General features: G+C 42.1%; 1 protein-coding gene across 2 annotated transcripts in view; it reads right to left on the bottom strand.

Moving 5' to 3' along the window:
* Window positions 1-19,583, bottom strand: part of kif5ab (kinesin family member 5A, b) — a 53,519-nt gene that overhangs the window by 20,100 nt on the left and 13,836 nt on the right. For both annotated transcript variants that reach the window (XM_071544531.1, XM_071544532.1), the window contains exons 2-14: window positions 15,784-15,871; window positions 13,982-14,055; window positions 13,566-13,670; window positions 12,954-13,002; window positions 11,594-11,649; window positions 11,113-11,200; window positions 10,339-10,463; window positions 8,864-8,968; window positions 7,769-7,917; window positions 6,364-6,512; window positions 3,193-3,401; window positions 1,914-1,982; window positions 87-293 (exon numbers count right to left, since the gene is read on the bottom strand). In XM_071544531.1, the coding sequence (XP_071400632.1) occupies window positions 87-293; window positions 1,914-1,982; window positions 3,193-3,401; window positions 6,364-6,512; window positions 7,769-7,917; window positions 8,864-8,968; window positions 10,339-10,463; window positions 11,113-11,200; window positions 11,594-11,649; window positions 12,954-13,002; window positions 13,566-13,670; window positions 13,982-14,055; window positions 15,784-15,871 (1,473 nt within the window). The remainder of the gene's footprint in view (window positions 1-86; window positions 294-1,913; window positions 1,983-3,192; window positions 3,402-6,363; window positions 6,513-7,768; window positions 7,918-8,863; window positions 8,969-10,338; window positions 10,464-11,112; window positions 11,201-11,593; window positions 11,650-12,953; window positions 13,003-13,565; window positions 13,671-13,981; window positions 14,056-15,783; window positions 15,872-19,583) is intronic.

Genomic DNA, 19,583 nt, shown 5'->3' with positions numbered 1-19,583 from the left:
GGAAACATAGAAGAAGAAGAAGGTGTGACATGATGAAGACTGGAAGCCTTTTATGGTATGCTCCGTTAACAACTGAGCCAACCCACCATTTTCTTCGCCAGTTCCTCGGCCAGCAGCTTGTTCTGCATGCTCTTCTCCTCCACCTCCAGGCTCTTCTGGTCGTAGTTGACCGCTAGCTCCTCCAGGGCCTGGAGGACCTCCTTCACCTCCGCCTTAGCACATTCATTCTCCGTCTGCAGCCTGCCTAGCTCCGACTGCACCTTCTCACTGTCTCCGCGGGATGATGCCAGAAGCTGAGGGACACAGAGGTTTACAGCTATAAGACAACGACAAACTGTAAATGGAGAAAGATGCAGTTAAAATACAGAAAAAGTCAAATGTATACGGGAGCATAATGTGCATCAAGCAGCGTCTTCTGACAGGAAAATAATCAGATAAATGGATGATGAACATGTGTCTTTTACGGAAGAGCTGCTGGGTTTCATCATTGCACAGATAATCTCATCCATTGGCTAACAAGAGCATGATGTGAAGAATAAATGACTGTGGTCTACCTGTGTATACCACAGCTTATAGATCCTGCTTCGCCATACAGATATAATTTGATGTAAAGGCTGAGATGTTTTCCAGCCATGGTGTCTGCTGGGAAGTACAGCACCACAACCCACTGTGGGCCATTTTGTGAATACAGACAGATGGATGTTATAAATATCCAGTCTCTACCCTACAGACTCTGCTTGGCTATGCTAATATCAACAGATATTGACATCATTGTTGTATGTCTTGTACGTGCAGCACCACCCCACTGTGGGCCATTTTGCATTACAGAATGGATGTCATTTCATATGTCACACAAGTGTTTTACAAACAGTGCCTCCCTGTTTGTATTGTAGCCTACAGACTCTGTTTGGCGACTGAATATGAATTAATGTTATTAATGCTAAGGTTGGGTAGTTGCCATCATGTTAGTTTTTATGAGCCGCAACCCGCTGCAGGCCCATTCTGTGATACAGATGAACAGATTTTGCAAATGTGGAGTCTTTCACTCGGCAGGATATCTAACAGTTCTACATGCCAAGGCTTGCTGCAGGCCGTTCAGCCCACTGGTTCTGTGATCTGTAGCCATACAGATTAATGGATGCTGTAAACACGGAGTCTCTTAACTGCCAGGTTGTCCTCTATACAGAGTCTTTTAACTGCCATGTTGGTCCGCTTGTGCATGTGGGAAAAAACGGTGGTACACCTTCATCCACAACATGTAGATTCACTAGATTCACAAAAAAAGCGGGGTCACGCTCATTCCCAGTATGGAAACACACATACAAACTACATATTAAATCAATGATGAACCTTTGTTTTATATTACTCTCAGCCTGTCATGATGTTATCCATACCAATTTTTAAATACTTAGTTGTCTCCACAGCAAACAGACTATAACATAATGGTGATAATTAATAACTTAGTGTTGCTAACAGGCACACAACAGAGATACTGGCAACATCGTATAAGTGAGTATACCTTGCAGGTACCTGGAGGTGCCATGTGTATCTATAGCAACAACAGCTATCACAGACATCCCGCATCATGAATGTGTCCTACATCCCTGTATTGATCATTCTTTCCCATCTTTTGTGCTCAAGCATCCACAGCAACCTACTCTGTGCTGAATTGTGTACAGGTAAATATGTTTTTTACAGAACAAAAGATACTCTATTTTCCTCAAGTGCCTTCTGACACTTGAAAAGAAAGCGTAATTAAATTTTTGCAAAAGATGGCAGAACAATAAACCATTCTTTGTTGCATTCACTGAAAAGTGGGACTTCTACAATTGTTACATTTGTAGGTGTTGCAGCCTGCTGTGGGCCGTTTAACCAAACAGATGAAAGGATGCTGTGAAGCTGAGGTCTTTTACCTCCTCCTGGTCGAGCATCTGCTCCTTCAGCTTCTCCACCATCTGGCTCTGATGATTGATCTCATCATCCTAATGGTAAATACACACATTGAGGATGTACAGTTCATTTACAGTGTCATATATTGTACACATGGATACAGTATACTGTAGGTACTACACAATCTCTGATATCAATGCATTCGTTGAAATTGCATTTTGACATTATGTGGTCTACTGTAACAATCTTTTTCCCCCTACTCTTAATAAAATAAAAATTAAATAAAAAAAGAACAAACCTCTCTGATTGTACAAATTCTACTTATTCCTATTGAAGGCTTAGCTGATGAAGACTGTGATATATGGTCAGTTTGACAACTGTTGACATAATGTACTTATTGTAAGTCGCTTTGGATAAAATGACACAATGTATGTAATGACATAATGTAATGCAATGTACTGAACTGAATGGCTTTTTGTGGCTGATCTCAGTGTCCTACTGTGCAAGCTGTCATACACACAGAGAGGAGATATAATGTGAAAAACACTACATGACACAGTTATCATCAATAAAGGTGTGTTGGAGACCCATATCAAATTACTATTCTAAATGGATTCAGTTGTTTTGCTATGGTCAACTGATCATGTGCACCATAATGGAACAAATACGATCACTCAGTGCTAATCCCAACCATCTTAAACCACAGAGACACTGAAGCAAACGCTGAATGTAATAGAAAGCATTTAATTTCCCCAAGGCATGTTCTACATGTGAATACAGTAAACATGTTGATAGAATATGCAATGTCAGCTCTACTGTAGCGGGTGTACCGCAATGGAGTGAAAAAAAAATTTACGTATCCCCATGGATTTCCCTGTATGTACGACCGTACAGTTTGCCTACATGTGTGCAAACCACTGTAAAATGGTTACATGTTACTGGAAAACCACGGTTATTTGAGCTGCAGAAAGAAAATATCTTTGTTGAAGATAAAAGATTTTAAATGACACATTAGGCACTACAGAGCATTTCAGAAAGTGTGCATGTACATATTGGATGTTATAAATAGGGTTAGGATATGAATTTTGATTTATCATTTCAATATTGCCCCATTCCAAAGGAGCTTGGATATATGGGGTAGTACTATGCATCTATTCCTGCATTTTCTTACATGAACAATACATATGATACACTCCTTGCATGTATATGTGCATACCATTGCAAAAACTGCAACTGCCATGTGTAATCATCCCTGTATTTATTCACAAATACAGTCCACATGCACTACCCATTCATCATCACCTTGTCATCCAGCTGTTTGTAAAGCTTGCGGATCTCCTCCTCATACTTCTGCCGCTCCTCTTCAGAGATTCGCACCACAATGGAGGAGGTGGGGGAGGAGGGGCTGCAGGGGCTGCAGATGTCGAGAGGCGGCTCCTCGGCCTCAGGAGGGACCAGGCGGACCTCAACCGACCCCGGGCTCAGTTGCTCTAACTCGGGAACATCCTCACCTAAAGAGGAGGGGCAAAAAATGAGTGGGTCAACATTTTAACATTTCTGTTGCTCCTATCTCTGGCACAACCTCTCCTAAGGATCAATGCATAAATAAGGGATTAGTGTTCATCTACGTTTTCCCCGTATATATTGTATTTTAGAAATTCAGAATTTCTAAAATACAATAGGTATATACGGGGAAACGGAGGCATAGCCATTACTTCAAAATATTAAATATTACAGGCACACTGCCAAGCGTGCTTGAGCAACAAAACGGCACAAAGAACTGAGCAATTAAGTGATAAAACAATAACGAACTATAAGGTATTTAAAAAAAACATGACAGGCTCTTTCAATCATCGTGAATTTACTGCATGGAATCCTTGGAATGCGCCATTACGCAGCGCTCAGCTCACGTTTCCTACAGCCGACCTTACAGTGTTATATAGTGTTAAATCATAGGAAATAACCAGTATGGATAACATTTGCAAATGTGAAATATTTGTAGATATATAATGAGCTCTGTCCATTAAATCCTATTGGGGATGTGCTTTACGCACAGATGTCCCGTGGGAATACAGAAGCACAATATTGCGCAATTAATCTTTCAGTTTATCCACAGACAGAATATCTCACGTTTCATGTCCAGGAGCTCTGTCTCATCACACTGTTGTTCTAAAGGTATGCAATCATATGTGTGAAATTACTTTACATGGAGTTTTGATTGCGCTGAGTTGGTCAGTGGAAGAAAGGAGGAGAAGGAGAGGGGGAGACTTCACATCTGTCTACCAACGCCCTGTAGCCCGTCATACTGGTATAATTTGTGGGTATGTTGCAGGGAGAAAATTGAAAAAAATGTATTTTGGTACAATACTCGTTTTTTGGAATTCTGAAAAGGCCTTTACTATTTTGCATGGTAACATTGTATGTGTGTGTTTGACAGAGAGAGAGAGAGAGAGAGAGAGAGAGAGAGAGAGAGGCGCATCTTACTATCTGAATAATGCGCCCTTTAAATAGTAGGAAAATACTGCGCCATTGACTTTAGACCAGGTTTTTGTTGGTCAATGGCGCAATCGCTTTCTGTTGCCTCAAGATAGCAATGCGCCAACAATGCGCCTGACCACACCTCATTTTAAGACCACCACGCCCATGGGCGCAAAGATGGGTGCAAGTACATTTGCTATTTAAACAACGTGGCGCTGGGCGTGAAAATGACAACTGCATCGGTCGGAAACTAGCAATGATACTTGCGCTGCGCTTTGCGCCGGGTGTAAGATAGGGCCCATTGATTCCAACTGCACATTACACTGCCTCATGTCACTGATTAGTTCCTTCTCTCCAGTTGAAGATGTGCTAATTAGTGAAATGAAGTGGTGTTTAGTTGGAATGAAAAACGGCAGGCACATGGCTCTCAATGGCACATGGTATGGGACCACTGTTCTAGACTGGAGAGGAGGGAGACATGATTGAATATATGGACAGCTGTTCCCGACTTTGGGCCATCCTTGACCATCCTTAAAGAGTGGGGAAATGTGGTACGAGATGGAGGTCAACGGCATCCATTTCTGGGAATTCCTGGCCCGAAGTGGGCAACAATATCAGGGGCAGTGCGAGAGGAGTTGGGGCAACGATGTTGTCAAAATGATCCATTAGGAAATTAAATGCACTAAATTGTGAGTGAGACAGAGAGAAAGAGAGTAGAGGGAGGAAATGTGTTTGTGAGCGTGTGTGTGTGTGTGTCTGTGTGTCTGTGTGTGTGTGTGTGTGTGAGTCACTGAGTGGGTTGAGACAAGTAAAAAGAATAATTTTAACTGCTAGGTATTCAATAAAGACGTGTTACAATGGTTTAAAATTCAGGTCAAGCACTAAGGGAATGATCTTCTAGAAAAACGCTGGACAGGATTCATTACACGGCTTGAATGTCAACCCATCGCTACCATTGAGCGCACTGACATTTGAATTGACCTAAACTCCAGCAGGAGAGGATGATCAGATGTGTGTGTGTTTGTGTGTGTGTGGGTGTGCACGTGTACATCAGCATGAGGATGTGTAGATGAGCATGAATGTGTGCATCCAGCACTTCAAAGTGTGCTGAATGCTTATGTTTATGCATTTACAGTATGTGCATGCGTGCAATGTGCATGTGCTTGTGTATGAGCATGCACTGATGTACAAGTGTGTGAACGCGTCTTGAGGAGAACACCAACGTGAGTTATGAATCATGTGTAGATGTGATTAGTCTTTGTCCGCTGTAAGGATTACTAATACATAAGGATGCATAAAACATAAAGTCTCCAACATCTCTGCCTCCAGGACAATGTGAAGGAATCCAATTATACTAAGTGTAAAAAACTGAATAATATGAAACAGAAATAGCCTGAAAAGGGTTTTTAAGGATTTTGGGCACAAGTCCAACAAGACTGTTTGGCTGCCCTCTTCCCACGTCTCTATTGGCCTCCGTTCAGATTATATCGAATGAGGTTAAATTTGCACTAACGTGGACTGAAAAATAATGTCCACAGGCTGGCAGGCTGGTGAAATTCTCATTCCTGTTGGTACAAACTCTTTCATGCTGGGATAGGGACAGGAACAAGATGGAGTGATTTGGTACAGCAGACCGTGTGGATGCTGGGCTCCCTTGACTTGCCTATCATCTGTCTCCAGCACAAGCTTCAAACGTGCAAATATGCTGTTTCTCATTTTTTGCTGCATTTGACAGCTGATGTTTTCTGGCAAGCGTAAAGCAATGTTTCATGGCCGTGGAAACAGAACAGGCTTATGATAATTTTATTACAGAGAATTTTCACTGTTATCATGAATATTATTCTAAATCTGACATAAAATACAATTGATAATGTCAAAATGCCCGGGAATCAATGGGAAAATCAATCAGTTTTTCATAGTTTCCGGAAAACCTTTCCCGCAAGACTCTTTATGTATGCAATGTTTTTATAGGCGTGATGTCAGTATGAGTCTCACCATTCCTCCAGCGGCTCAGCTCAGCCTCGAGTCTCTGAATAGTCTCTTTCATTGACCTGTTCTTCTCCTTCTCCTTCTCGTACTTCTTCTTCCACTGCTCTGCCGTGAGCTCCAGGTTCACTGATACTGTATTCCTAATGGTCTTGGCCCTATTTGGAAGGATGCAGACAGAAACAGAGGAAGGGCGTGAGCAAAACAGAGAGAGAAAGGGAGGGAAACAGAGTGAAGGTATGAGGGAAAGAAATAGCAGGGTTAGGGGAAAAGGGATAGAGAGGAGAAAGAAGGGCGAGAGAGAGGCAGAGAGGAGAAGAACTGTCAACAAGGTATTTCAGCCGTGGCTGCTCAATGAAAATGAGCTTGCATCTCATTAATCGCTATACAAATTGGGTTTCTGCTGACTGGGTGTGATGGTGCATGTAGGGGGAGGGAGGTATAGAGAAGGAAGAGAGAGACTTCAGAGTGTAAAAATGCTGTAGACCTTTGCAATTGACAGCATATTCACATGCAATCACACACTTCACTAGAAGTATATGTGACTGTATATTGTCACTCAGTTATGATACAAATAAGTGGCATAAGTGGAGTTGAAGCATTTATGGTGAGATTAGTTCTAACCAAAATTTCATATGACTAGCTACCGCTGTGTACTCTGTACACTAATCAAGGTCTTAATTTCACGCTCCAGTAAGAAGACACTGTTGTTCTTATTCATTTATTCCCTAATATTAATGAGGAGACAAATAGCCCTGTCTAAATTTGTCTCATCACATCAAAATTAAAAATTATTAAAAAATATTTCTGATATCATGTCCTGAATCCAGTATCATGCACTGATTTTAATGCTGAGATGAGCTACTGTGGTCGATGGCGCATACAGAGTGGGAGATAAGAGACTAAATTTTCAATTCAATAATTTTCAAATATCCGCTGTGGATACTGTGGATCCTTTCAGTCATAAATTATTTATTTCAACCCACCACACTCTCTTGTCAGTCACTATTCAGGGAATTCATTGGTAGAAGGAAGAAAAGCCAGAGATACAGCAGGCTTTTCCAGGACGCTTCTTTTCGAATGTGAGCTTCTTTGAGTTGAAAGCGAGCAATAGCAGTGGAAAGCTGGCAAGCAAGCCAAATCTCTGCTTCTAGGGTTGCAGCTTACCCTAAAGATTAGAACATACCCTCTTTAAACAACCCTAACACGATCAGAAACCAAAATGCAACACAAACCCTGCCTCTAAAGCAGTTTGCAGGTCGTCGAAAGCAGAGTTTGAGGCAGTAATATGTGAACAGCATATCTGAGCTGAACACATTTCAGCAGGAATACATTCCAACAGGGCAGCCTCAACTGGGTGAGTTATGCTATGCAGTGTAGCGGACCACTGCTACTTAACATGGATGTATGTTACCGTTGGCCAAACATCAGGGTGGATTTGGTCTCTGCATCATTGTAGCTGGAGGGAGAGCAACAGATGAACATGGTGGTGCGACAGTTCCCGCCCAGCGAGTCCTGTAGGATGCGAGTCATTTTGCTGTCACGGTACGGCACGTGGGATTTCTGCAAAGAGCAAAAGAGAGGAAGAAAGAAACAGAGAGGACAAGGGAGAGAAAGAAAGAAAGAGAGAGAGACATCAAGAGAGAGGAGGAGGGAAAAAAAAAGGTTGTGGAAAATATGCAGAAACGCTGCACCACCACACACATGCCTTTCTTGAAAACAACACGCTGTGAAAGAGCATCAGCACATCAAAAAAAACAGAACGGTTTCCCTCCCTCTACTGCACATTCACAATATCTCCATTCAACCTTGGGAAAGCTTTCAAAAACCGTTGAGTATGTCCTTGCAAAATTAATAAAGAAGAAATGCCGGTCTACTTATAAAAGATTTGTGAGGCATTTACAGCCTGCGAGCCTTTCCATAAGGTTTATGAGGAATTCCCTAAACGTTCAGAGCTATGTAAGAAGGGGGGAATGGATGTTTTAATTACGATGATGGAGCTGGAAGGACGTATAGAGGGGGCAGAATGGGTGAAGCGGACATGTAGGTTGGATATGATGAAAGTGGGCAGAGGGACAAGGCAGAGAAAGGAGAGATGGAAACAAGAATTGAAATAAGACAGGTACCAGCTGTAGCCGCATATGGGACTATGGATAGTTGTGTTTTAAAACACTTCAACTAAAATCAATTCATCATTTGACCAAGGTGGAGCCGAAAAGGAAAAATGGGTCAATATGGGGACAGAAAATTAGCCTGCGTGCTAACAGTACTGTTCACTCGACTGTAATTTGGTTCCAAAGCAAATTACCTCATTGAGGACATTGTTCTATTCTAATATTCTTATTTTATTCACCACAGTCTAGAGACTCAATTTTGGAAAACAGATTGTTTTGGCAGCAAACATTAGGTGTCTTGTAAAAACAAACAATTTAGAGGCCAAGCAAGAGGCAAGCACAACACGCCAGAGGCCTGCTGGACAAGGAAGGCTGTATAGATTTCTCTGTCGTACCGTTCCCTCGGCCAAGGCTGAGATGACGTTCCCCAGGGCAGACAGAGACTTGTTGATGTTCTTGGCCTCATCCAGCACCGCTCCCTCTGCGCCTGTCTTACTGACCTGACACAGATACAAACACATAGGAGGAATTAGTTCATAAAGTACAGTATCTTCATCATAATGTCGGTGAGGAAACCACCATTGTTTTCCTTTTCCTTTGACAGACAACATGGTCTCCAACATGTAAAAAAAAAAATTGTTTCATTAACCTTGGATCAAGCCAAGCAACTGATCGTGCATTGCAAATTGTCAAAAATACATGGGAATCAATGGGAATCAACCAGATTTTGAGAAGATTTCTGTAAGAAAGTTAAGGTTCAGGAAGTTTATAGGAAAGCTAGTAAGCTATACCATATTTGGTCAAAATTGTCATGGGATACGGTTATTTACAGTAAGAGAACGAGGAACTTAACCATAGAAGATACTGAGTTGTTCTATCAAGGCATTCTGCGAAGCATGCATCCGCTTCCTTACAGCACATATTGCATAGTCAGTCAATAATAATTTTGTTTCCAAGTCGAAGTTACTGGAGCATAACTTTTCATCCCCAGGGATCTCCAAGATGCGTTGTAGATGCAGCATCAGCACTTATTAGTTTAAAAGCACAGCAGTCAGCATCTATCCAGAGTATATGGCCCTCTGCTACACCAAGCAAACCTGGGCAAATGGGTGCACCTATACATACTATACAATATATTATGCATCAATAGTATCAACACTAGAAACACATCCATGACCCAAGGGTCAAGTCTCGGCTTAGTTTGGTTCAGCAGGGTCTCCGATGTATTCTGTCTCCTTTCCTTCCGATGCCCTATGTCCTGGAGTTAAATTGTTTTTTGGACGGTGTGATGAAGCCTGACTCAGATTTTTACCCGAAAGCCCTTGAAACAGGGGAACAATTACATGGTTCTTCAGGGCTCCCTTCAATTTGATCTTTGCTTTGCCCTTTGCCTTTTTTTTTTAGAACTGTTCTGACCTGAAAAAGAACTTTGAGGTTTGATATTTTGTCAAGAATTAATTGTGTGTTGAGACCAGACTTGAGTCTTGTCACTATTGGAAACAGATTTTCTTATTTCTCAGAAACTGATTGTTTTTTTTTATCTCCAGTGTACCAGTGGAACAAATTGGATTGGTCCAAATGTGCAAACCCGTACCCATCTTGCATCAGAGAAAACCAAACGCTGAATAATTTAGCAGATTTCAGTTACTGTCTTCTATGAGCTCCAAGGCCCTTCACTGTCGAAGACTGATCAATGTTTTGTAGAATTAAATAACAATTCAGTGCAGTGACATGGAGCCAATACTCTAAAATGCAGCAGATGCCCTAAGGGTGAAATTCAGTGTGTCTGTTCTGTCTCTTTGATGCTTGAATAACATGAATTGTGAAAAAGACTTCTGGTCCCAGTGTTGTTTCTACAGAAGACACCAACCTTCTCGCTACCAGCTAGGTCAACCAGGTAGAGCTTCCCACTCAGTTTCTGTTCCGTCTCCACATGTTCCTGCTTGATGTTTATCAGGAAGATGCTGTGGCTGCGCGAACTGTGCTCATTCATGTCTAGAGACCAGACAAGAGGTGAGTGAGAGGGGAGGAAAAGAGAAGAGAGGAGACGAGAGATGAGAAGAGGGAGAGGTGAGAGGAGGGAGAGATGAGAGACGAGAGGAAAGGAGAGAGGGGTTAGCGTCGAGGAGAGGAGAGGAGAGGAGAGGAGAGGAGAGGAGAGGAGAGGAGAGGAGAGGAGAGGAGAGGAGAAGAGAGGAGAGGAGAGGAGAGGAGAGGGAGGAGGAGAGGAGAGGAGAAAGTGGATGAGGAGAATAGAAGAGAGGTTGGGTGAGAAGAGCAGAAGGGAAAAGGGGAGTGCAAAGGGAAAATGACAGGGGAGAAGAAGGGAATAGAGAAGAGGAGACAAGACGAGACAACAAGAGATAAGATAACGAGTGAGGCAGGGAGACAGGGAATTATCTATTTCAGACTCCTAATAGAAACTGTCTTACAAAGGCAGTTCTGTCGGTCAATCAATCAATTCATTGTTCCTATAGACACAGTTGTTTAGAGAGATGTTCACTATCCGTCTCACTTTCCACCTAATCATGCGCTCTTCACCCTTGCGCTTAACTAAGGCTTCACTTTAAGTGTGCAAAAATCTAATCTGAAATGTGCGAGGAACGTGAGAGTGTGAGACCAAGAGGAGAACGGTGTGACTCACTGGTGACGGCAACGTGACGATTGGCCTTGCCTTCATCTATGACATCCATCACCTCCTCAGGGCTTGTAACAAAGCGCTCGGTGCACCCCTGGGTGACGCAAACACACACACACACACACACACACACACACACACGTATTCCTTCGTGCAGTAAAGATCATAACAAGAATACACACACACCAACATACATATACACACAACATATACGCGAACATACCTACAAATGTGCATCCCCATGAGCGCACACATTTTAAGATACATAGATACATGCGTACACATGCACACACGTACTGTTCTTGTATGCACACACACACACACAAACACACACATATAGACACACACAAAACTTTGCAGTTTGCTTCACTTTCAATCAGAATCCCCAATTTTTACCATAACACACATAACACACACTACATAACGAAGAGAGAGAAAACAACACACGTTGCCAAATAGAATCATGTCAAAACGACCAATGACTCACCTTCACATAGGGAACTCTGTTCTTGTCTTCATGCACTGACAGGTTGGTTTTTGTCACTAGGGTGAGAGGGAAAACAAAGAGAGAGGTCATTACATTGCCCGAAGCATTACCTGTGTGTGTGTGTGTGTGTGTGTGTATGTGTGTGTGTGTGTGTGTGTGCATGCGCGCAAATGACTGTGTGAGTGTTTGTGTGAGTGCTTGTGTGCGTATTTGTGTGTAGTCCTCAGCACATATTTAATCAGATCTGACTCATGGTCCCTTCATATTTGAGTGTCAGACTAAGCTAACATGTTGTGAAATAATATGTGAATCCCTGGCTAATATGTGATGTTAAACGTTTTTAACGGAGCTGAACTATTCTGCCAAAGTCACAGAGAAGTTTAGTAAATGCCTCAACTAATGCTAAAGGCCAAAATCCTAATTTTTGGCAATGCACTCACTGACACAATTTCTTCACAAGCGCCAGTGTTAGTCACTTCACATTTCAAGGTTCTCTCTTGTTGATATTTAAATATCACTGGGTTGTGACTGTTGTTTTTTCCTTGGAGGCTTTGTGCATTTGTGTGTGTTTGTGTGTTCACACCCATGCTTGGATGTGTGCGTGAGTGTGTGAGTGTGCATGTGCCTGTGCATGTTTGTTCATGCCTACATCCAAATGTATGCTCCTATGTGTACGTGTACATGTCTCTATGCTCATGTGGATGTATGCATGTGTATGTATGCATGATGTATGTGTAAGTCTCTACTGGGTGTTGTTCCTTGCGCTGCTTCGATTCATCACGATCGTTGTCTACTCTTTCTTGTTCACTGCTTAAATGTTCCTCTGCCACTGTGAACCCCTCTGCATACAGATGGGGCTTTCACCACCGGCTCTGGCTCCATTAAAGATGTAATCGGATGGATGCTGCCTACAGTGGTATATCTGGGCCTCTCCATCATTCCACTCTGGTTATATATCTCAGTGATATTGCCATGCATTGCAATGTCACAGTGCTACTTTACCTATAGTGTGCAAACCCATGAAGCTTTATTATCTAAAATAGACAATCAAAAATAGATAGGTGGCTGTAGGCGTCTCTGTAAAACTGTAATAGCATACTTTTTCAATTTAATTTCACCACAGCACATATACTCAGAACCCTTTGAATTTTATAGCATTATCATCCATCAGAATCATTACTATAATACAGTTACCGTTAACCCTTGTGCACATAGGTATTGTCTGCAGGTTAAGGTTTTTTTAAATGCGCATTGCGACAAAATCGTGTAAACAAATGTGATTTTTGTTTCCACTTTTTTTTTTTTTTTTTAAACCCTGTCAATCATATTTTGCTGAGCTGTGCAGTGCATATACACCCACCATCAAGCAGGTCCCGAATTTTATCCATGTAGATCTCAAAATAGGATACCTAGAGCAAGAAAAAGAACGTGGAACAACTTTAGAGAGAGAGAGAAGTGAGGTGAAAGAGAGAAAAATTTCATAGTGAGTGGAGAGAAGGAGAGTGGAGGAGTGAGAGAGAGAGAGAGAGAGAGAGAGAGAGAGAGAAAAAAGAAAGCAATATAGATAGAGAGGGAGGATATGGGAGGGCAGCTGATTATACAAATCTGCAAAACGACGTTGGAGTAATCTGTCCTCCCGTGGGTCTGGCAAGGTATTACCATCTATTAAAAGACGTAAAAGGGAAAAGGCACTACAAATATGGCTAGACAAACACAACTTATCCATTATGATTTATTCATACCTGGCTGTATCTACCCCATCCACATGAGGATTATTTTAGAGGTCCATGTTGAATTCATGCTGAATGTCTCATAGTCTGTCGCAGCAAAATTCAGCATGTGTGGGCGTGGGCGTGAAGAAGCACACTCTTAGAACTACTACACATGCATGAACACACACACACACACACACACACACACACACACACACACACATACACGCACACACACACACAAACACAGTCATACCAACCTTTATGTGGAACTCTAGGTTCTCATCCATGGCAAATATGTGTTCGAAAATGTCTTCCGCGATCCGAGGAATGATGCCCATTCCCTGGGGGTCATGAAGCTTTCCCTGTGAGCAGAGGAGGTGAGAAAAGAACACGTTATTGAAGGAAAGGATAAATGGAGGCAGAGAGAATGTTAAAGAAAGTGACAGCTGAGAGGCTTGACTTGAAAAGGAACAAGAGGTTATTTCCCAGGGAGAGTTGTAAAGGAGGTTAGTTCCCAGAGAGAGCTGGAACAGGAGATACAGTGACGAGAGTGATGGAGAGAGATGTACTAGCAGGAAGGAGGAGATACAAAGACATGTAGAAGAGTGTGAGTGTGTCTGTGTGTGAACCACAGCAGGAGGTCTACCTTTTGAATTATTTAGCAGTACTCTACCTCCATAGTGTGTGTCTTTCCAGATGAAGTCTGCCCATAGGCGAAGATGGTCCCATTGTATCCACCCAGTACATCTACAATGAAAAACAACAGAAAAATGGAGAAAAAAAGAAAGAAAGAAAGAAAAAAAGAAAGAAAGAAAGAAAGAAAGAAAGAAAGAAAGAACGGATCAAATCACTGGCAGAGAGACAAAGAAGTTTTTCTTTGACCTTACCTCTAAAAATTGATCAGAATATGCCTCATAAAGCTTGTGTGCACTGAGCTGTATACAGTATATAAGCAAGGTTAGGTGTTAAATTACCTCTATGGCTGCACACAATAAAAATGTCTACCCACAGTGTTTTAAGTCACCGAGAGCCACTCAGTATTGTATAAACCAAGTACAAACATATTAGCCTCTCCATTCACTTGATAGGAGTCACAGTGAAACAGCACCGCCTCATTCCTCACCGCAGGTCGAGGCTGTAAAGCTCGAGGCTAAAAAGCGGCACACTGCTGAATGTCATATTGCCGTCACGGCGTGATGAACTCCAGTGTGAAAAGTCAAACATGGGAAAAGAAAAAAAGCTCATCAGGTTCACTGACTGGCTGCCACAGGTTAGCTGACCACAGACTAATCAGAAGGAAATCATGAGGCATGCACCCTCTCTCAAGCCCCCACCCTCCTCATCTGCCCGCCCTTTTGTTGCTTTCGCTGTTGCAGCTCTCAGCCGTGAGCTCAGCAACACGTCTTCCTCTGCCCCCCAAAAACACATTCTGCTCATAGTAAGACTGAAACAGAGCGTGACATAAATAAGAGAATGGGGTTGGTGGAGCAGAGAGAGAGAGAGAGAATCCGAGTCTGAGAGGAAATAAAGACAGGAGAAGATAAGAACAGTAAAGACCACCGCAGAGGGGAACACAGAGGCAGAGAGATGGAGAGGAAAGACAGGCTGTGTGTGTGTGTGTGTGAGAGAGAGAGAGAGAGAGAGAGAGAGAGAGAGAGAAAGAAAGAGAGAGAAAATGCCAAAAAATAGAGAAACTGTGAAAAAGGACATGTATCTCTTTACTGCAGACCATGTGAGGCAAAACAACCCTCTCTGGCCTTGCTCCCCCCACTGTATTTCCCTCCTCCCTTGACATATTTTAAATCTTACCTCTCCTTTCATTCCTTCTTTTCACGAAATCCCTACCCTTGATTTTCCAAACCCTGTGCCGCAATTGGTCCTGCCTTTTATTTCCTCTTTGCACGGCCTACATGGTAATCTCACAGTCTCTAAGTAATCTCTCCCAAAAAATCAATCTCTTTTACCGGCTCTATCTGGACCTAGTTCAATGGAGTTACACTCTCTTTGAAGGTGGCACAACCCCCCCCCCCCAAAAAAAAGCCGTTACAGGGATAAGGAAAGGCAGACAGATGCAGAGACAGAGGGAGGGGAGGGAGGAAGAAAGAAAGAGAAGATTCACTCTCTCTAGGGGGTTGGTTTTGTTTGATCCATGCCTTCTAGATATGCCAATCCCGCTGTGCGACGATAAGTGTGCATCTTGTTAAGTTGTGCATTTTGACGCTCATACCTATAGGTCTTATGACTACATCATGTCATGGAAATTGTTTTTCTCACTGCATGTAAGGGGCTGCTAATTCATGCAGGGCGAGTCAGTGAGAGGAGTGGAACCGAGAGAGATGCGCTGAATAAACTGACAAAGCAGATAAGGAGAACCAAGGGATGTGGCAATTCTGGGTGTATCGGCTTTCTCCCCTTTCCTTTTCCTTGTCACTCCTGCGTTGTGGATAAGAGAAACGAACCGTGCAAGTGACTCACCTTTGACAATCTGCTTGGCACAGGTATTGTAGACCTGTTCCTGGGTGGTGTTAGTGGGGAACACCCGGTCAAACACGTAATGCTTGCCCTGTGAAGTCCAACACAAACACAGTCAGCTGCACAGCAGGCATGGTTTAGAAAGCGTTTTGGTTTACTGTCAACACCTCATCTTCCCCTGTGACTTGCTGTGAACTCCATCTTGAGAAGGGCGTGAACAGGAGCAAAAGGTGTGTGTGCGTGTGTATGTGTGTGTTTGTGCGTGCATGTGTGTGTGTATGAGAGACAGAGAAAGTAAAAGAGAAAGAGGCATCACTATGTGTCAGTGTGTGTGTGTGCGCCTGTGTATCTATTTATATATACTGTATTGTTTAAATAGGTGTGGATGATGCACGTTAAGTTGTAAGGTGTTCATTGACTTTGGACATTATGTTTATGAGTAAAACATTATACAACAAATAAAATAGCAGGATTGCCACCATAAAATGAAGTAATGGGCCCCATCAATATTTCTCTTCGCCTCCAGTGAGCATGCTTTATGGGAACGTGCCCATCTGTGTGTTTGTTAGCCCAGTAGAACATATATCACTCTAAGAAGCCCATCTGCCCCTTTTTGACTAGTATGCACCCTCTGTGTGTGTGCATGTGTGTTTCTGTACTCTATGTGTCATTTTGTTTGTGTAGTGTGCGCTATGGAGAGGCAGTGGGTGTTTTGAACAAGCCTTGGGCAAAAGGCTGTTTCCCCCCGAGAGAAAGATCACATCTAAGGTGAAGCCATTAGAGGCATAGTGCTCAAGGACATGAGGAGTGGAGTGAAGGAGTGGAGACAAGAAATGGAGTGGAGGAGTGGAAAAGAGGAGCGGAAATGCAGAGGGAAGGGGGGGGGAGAAACTAGACGACCTGAAACTGATGTCTGTGTGTGAGAAAGAGAGAGAGAGAGAGACAGAAGGGAAGAACAGACAGGGAGAGAAAGAGAAAAGTCTGTTTTTCTGATTGAATCGGGTCTTATATCAGTTAAGCAGCCAGTAAACCAGCCTGTTAGTCTGGCAGCCGGTCAGTGACGCACCCAACAAGTCGGTCATCTAGCCCACCGTCAGCCTGGCAATCAACTAGGGATATGCTAAATCAAGATGTATCAGCCTTGCATTGCCATCAACAAATTAGTCAGATAGTGTTTTCCGCTAAGATATCAGACAAGTGCTGGTGATGAAGATGGAGACTGACTGCAGTCTAATCTCCTTAATAAAACATATCGTGGGACACTCTCCTCCTCCCCTGCTGTTAGGGTGCTCTGCCTGACTGTTAATTGACTACATTTTGTGTGTGTGTGTATGTGTGTGTGTGTGTGTGTGTGTGTGTGTGTGTGTGTGTGTGTGTGTGTGTGTGTGTGTGTGTACCATTCACAGCACCAGTGTGCAATTGTAGAAATGTACAAGACAGTATAGCCCACCCCCCGAGTCTTGGAGGAATCCACTGTGAGGAACAGAATCTCTATAGAGAGACACACTGATATAGCTGACTGATACTGAGTCTGGAATGTATTCTAGCCTCCATGATCCAGCTGTCACTTCCTACAAGTTGATTTTGTCACTCTGCTGATTGTTTAGTATTTATTGCATGGCTAATGTTTTGAACATTCATGGGAAATACGTAGGTTTTCTTGATTTCGATGTTCTGACTTGACATGCCTGCAAGCAAAAGTTCCTGATCTTTCTACAGCTGGGGGCCCTTCTTGAGTCAAATTACTTTAATTCAAAAAACGAGACTCATTAAAACATCCTAGCATTCTACCGAACCTACCAGAAATAGACTCGAGACTCATTTTGGGCCTCGGCCAGGCATTAACTGGAGGATAATGACTGAGAAAACAACTGAACCATGTCAGGATCATGTCTGTGAAATGTCTGCAGAGTTCTCAAAGGGCGCTCCTGACTGACTGAAAAGATTTCTTGCTGCTGATGTGATGTGTCATGGTCTGGTTTGATATTCTCCATACACACCATAAGTTCTATATTCTGTCTTCTTGAGCAGCAGGGTGGAATAGTGAGTAGGGACGCCACACTTCAACCTGAGTGTCAGGTGCGAGGCAACGTGTCGGCAAGCACCATCCCTGCTGAAGTGTCCTTAAGCAAGACACTGAATCCCTACAAGCTCCAACTGGGCTGTTCTGTACCTGTCCATGTGGAAGGCGAAAAAAGAAATATTTTCCTGTGGTATTTTCCTATGTTAAATAACGTATTATTATTAGTAGTAGTAGTAGTGGTAGTAGTAGTTTAAATGCATAGCTGGTTTTCTATAGGCTATGTACAGCGCAGTAATTCTATATCCTGCGTTTGTGTTTAAGCAATGTGATTGGTCGGAGAAGCGCTCCAACCATACTGATAATTCCCATTCATTGGTTGCTATGACAACTCTTTTGGTAACTAGGGAGCTATGCTTTTTATTCTTATATATGTAAACTACTTTGAGGAAAGGCATCGGCTCAAATGGATGCCAAATTGTTTTCAGAATGTGTACAGTGAGGTTCACAAACCTTTTGCAACTTGTAGATGAATATCAACATTTGTGAACATATGAAAACGTTTTGTACAAATACATACAAACCCGTAAAATAGGTTTCACAAATGTTTTGCAACTTGTAGTCAGCATTTGTGAATAAAGATTAGAACAAATAAATCCAAATTTGAATCTGTAAAGTAAATGTGTTGTACAATTAGATTCATTAAGATTAAGATTAAGATTGCACTTTGTTGATCCCCTAGGGGAAATTCGGGTGTCACTCACAGCAGCAATGCACAGTGCAATGGCAGAACAAAGTACAGGGAAGGTAATAAGGTAATAAAAATAGTGTAGAAAAGATATAAGGCAAAATACATAAATAAAAAACTATTAAAAAAACTATGAAGATAAACAATATAAAACTATTAAAAAGTGTCTCAGTGTCCAAAGTGTCTAAGTGGTGTTGAGTATTAAAGCCAGTGTAATAAAGACTCCCGTGTCACATTGTGAATGCATAAAAAAGGCTTGTAGTTGCAGCTCAGCAAATGCATGTACATGAAATTAATGAAAGCATTACTAGCACAACTCAAAATTACATACACCACAACATACCAATTACAGGGTTTTGGCACAAACTTGACACAGCAGAGCGTAAGGTTTTCAGTCAGTATTTGCATTTGTGACTTTTGCATAAGGGCCATAATACCTCAGAATGCTCTAAATGATTATGTCTGCAGTCTGAGCTATAATCTAGCAATAATCTCCTATATCTCTAAGTATTACATATAGGTCACTCTTAAGTATTACATAATAATCCCCTATATCTAAGTATTACATATAGAGCACTTGTTCTCAACCTTTTTGATGACACAATGAACAATAAGCTAGACACAAAATCCCAATGCACACATAATTATCTATCTATCTATCTATTGGATAAATCATATTTGAGGCTTTCGAGGATGGGCGCTGTTGTGGTTTATCTCGAAGTTCATCACCCTCCTTTTCAATTCACATGCATTTACATCGCCTCTGCATTTTTATTAGTTTTTGTTACTTCCACCCATATACTACAGGTTGCTCACTCTAAATGGATATTTTATATTTGTTTATATGGTAAATGATCAATGATAGACAGCGGAGATGAATGATGAAAATGGCTCTGTTTTTATCAAATCACCTCTATTTGAACTAAATTGACCTTTGATTTATCAAATCACTTCACAGTTCATCACAGTTTATTTATTCTCACGCATTTTCATCACTCCTGCTTTCAATTCACAAGCATTTTCATCACATTTATT

The sequence above is a fragment of the Centroberyx affinis genome, unplaced genomic scaffold (genome assembly GCF_046629955.1).
Source record: "Centroberyx affinis isolate AG114_WGS23_722 - 3 ecotype Tasmania unplaced genomic scaffold, CSIRO-AGI_Caff_v1 ptg004599l_1, whole genome shotgun sequence".
NCBI classification, from domain to species: Eukaryota; Metazoa; Chordata; class Actinopteri; order Beryciformes; family Berycidae; genus Centroberyx; species Centroberyx affinis.
Note: the sequence above shows the minus strand (reverse complement) of the source record. Positions and strands in the feature narration are given on the sequence as shown.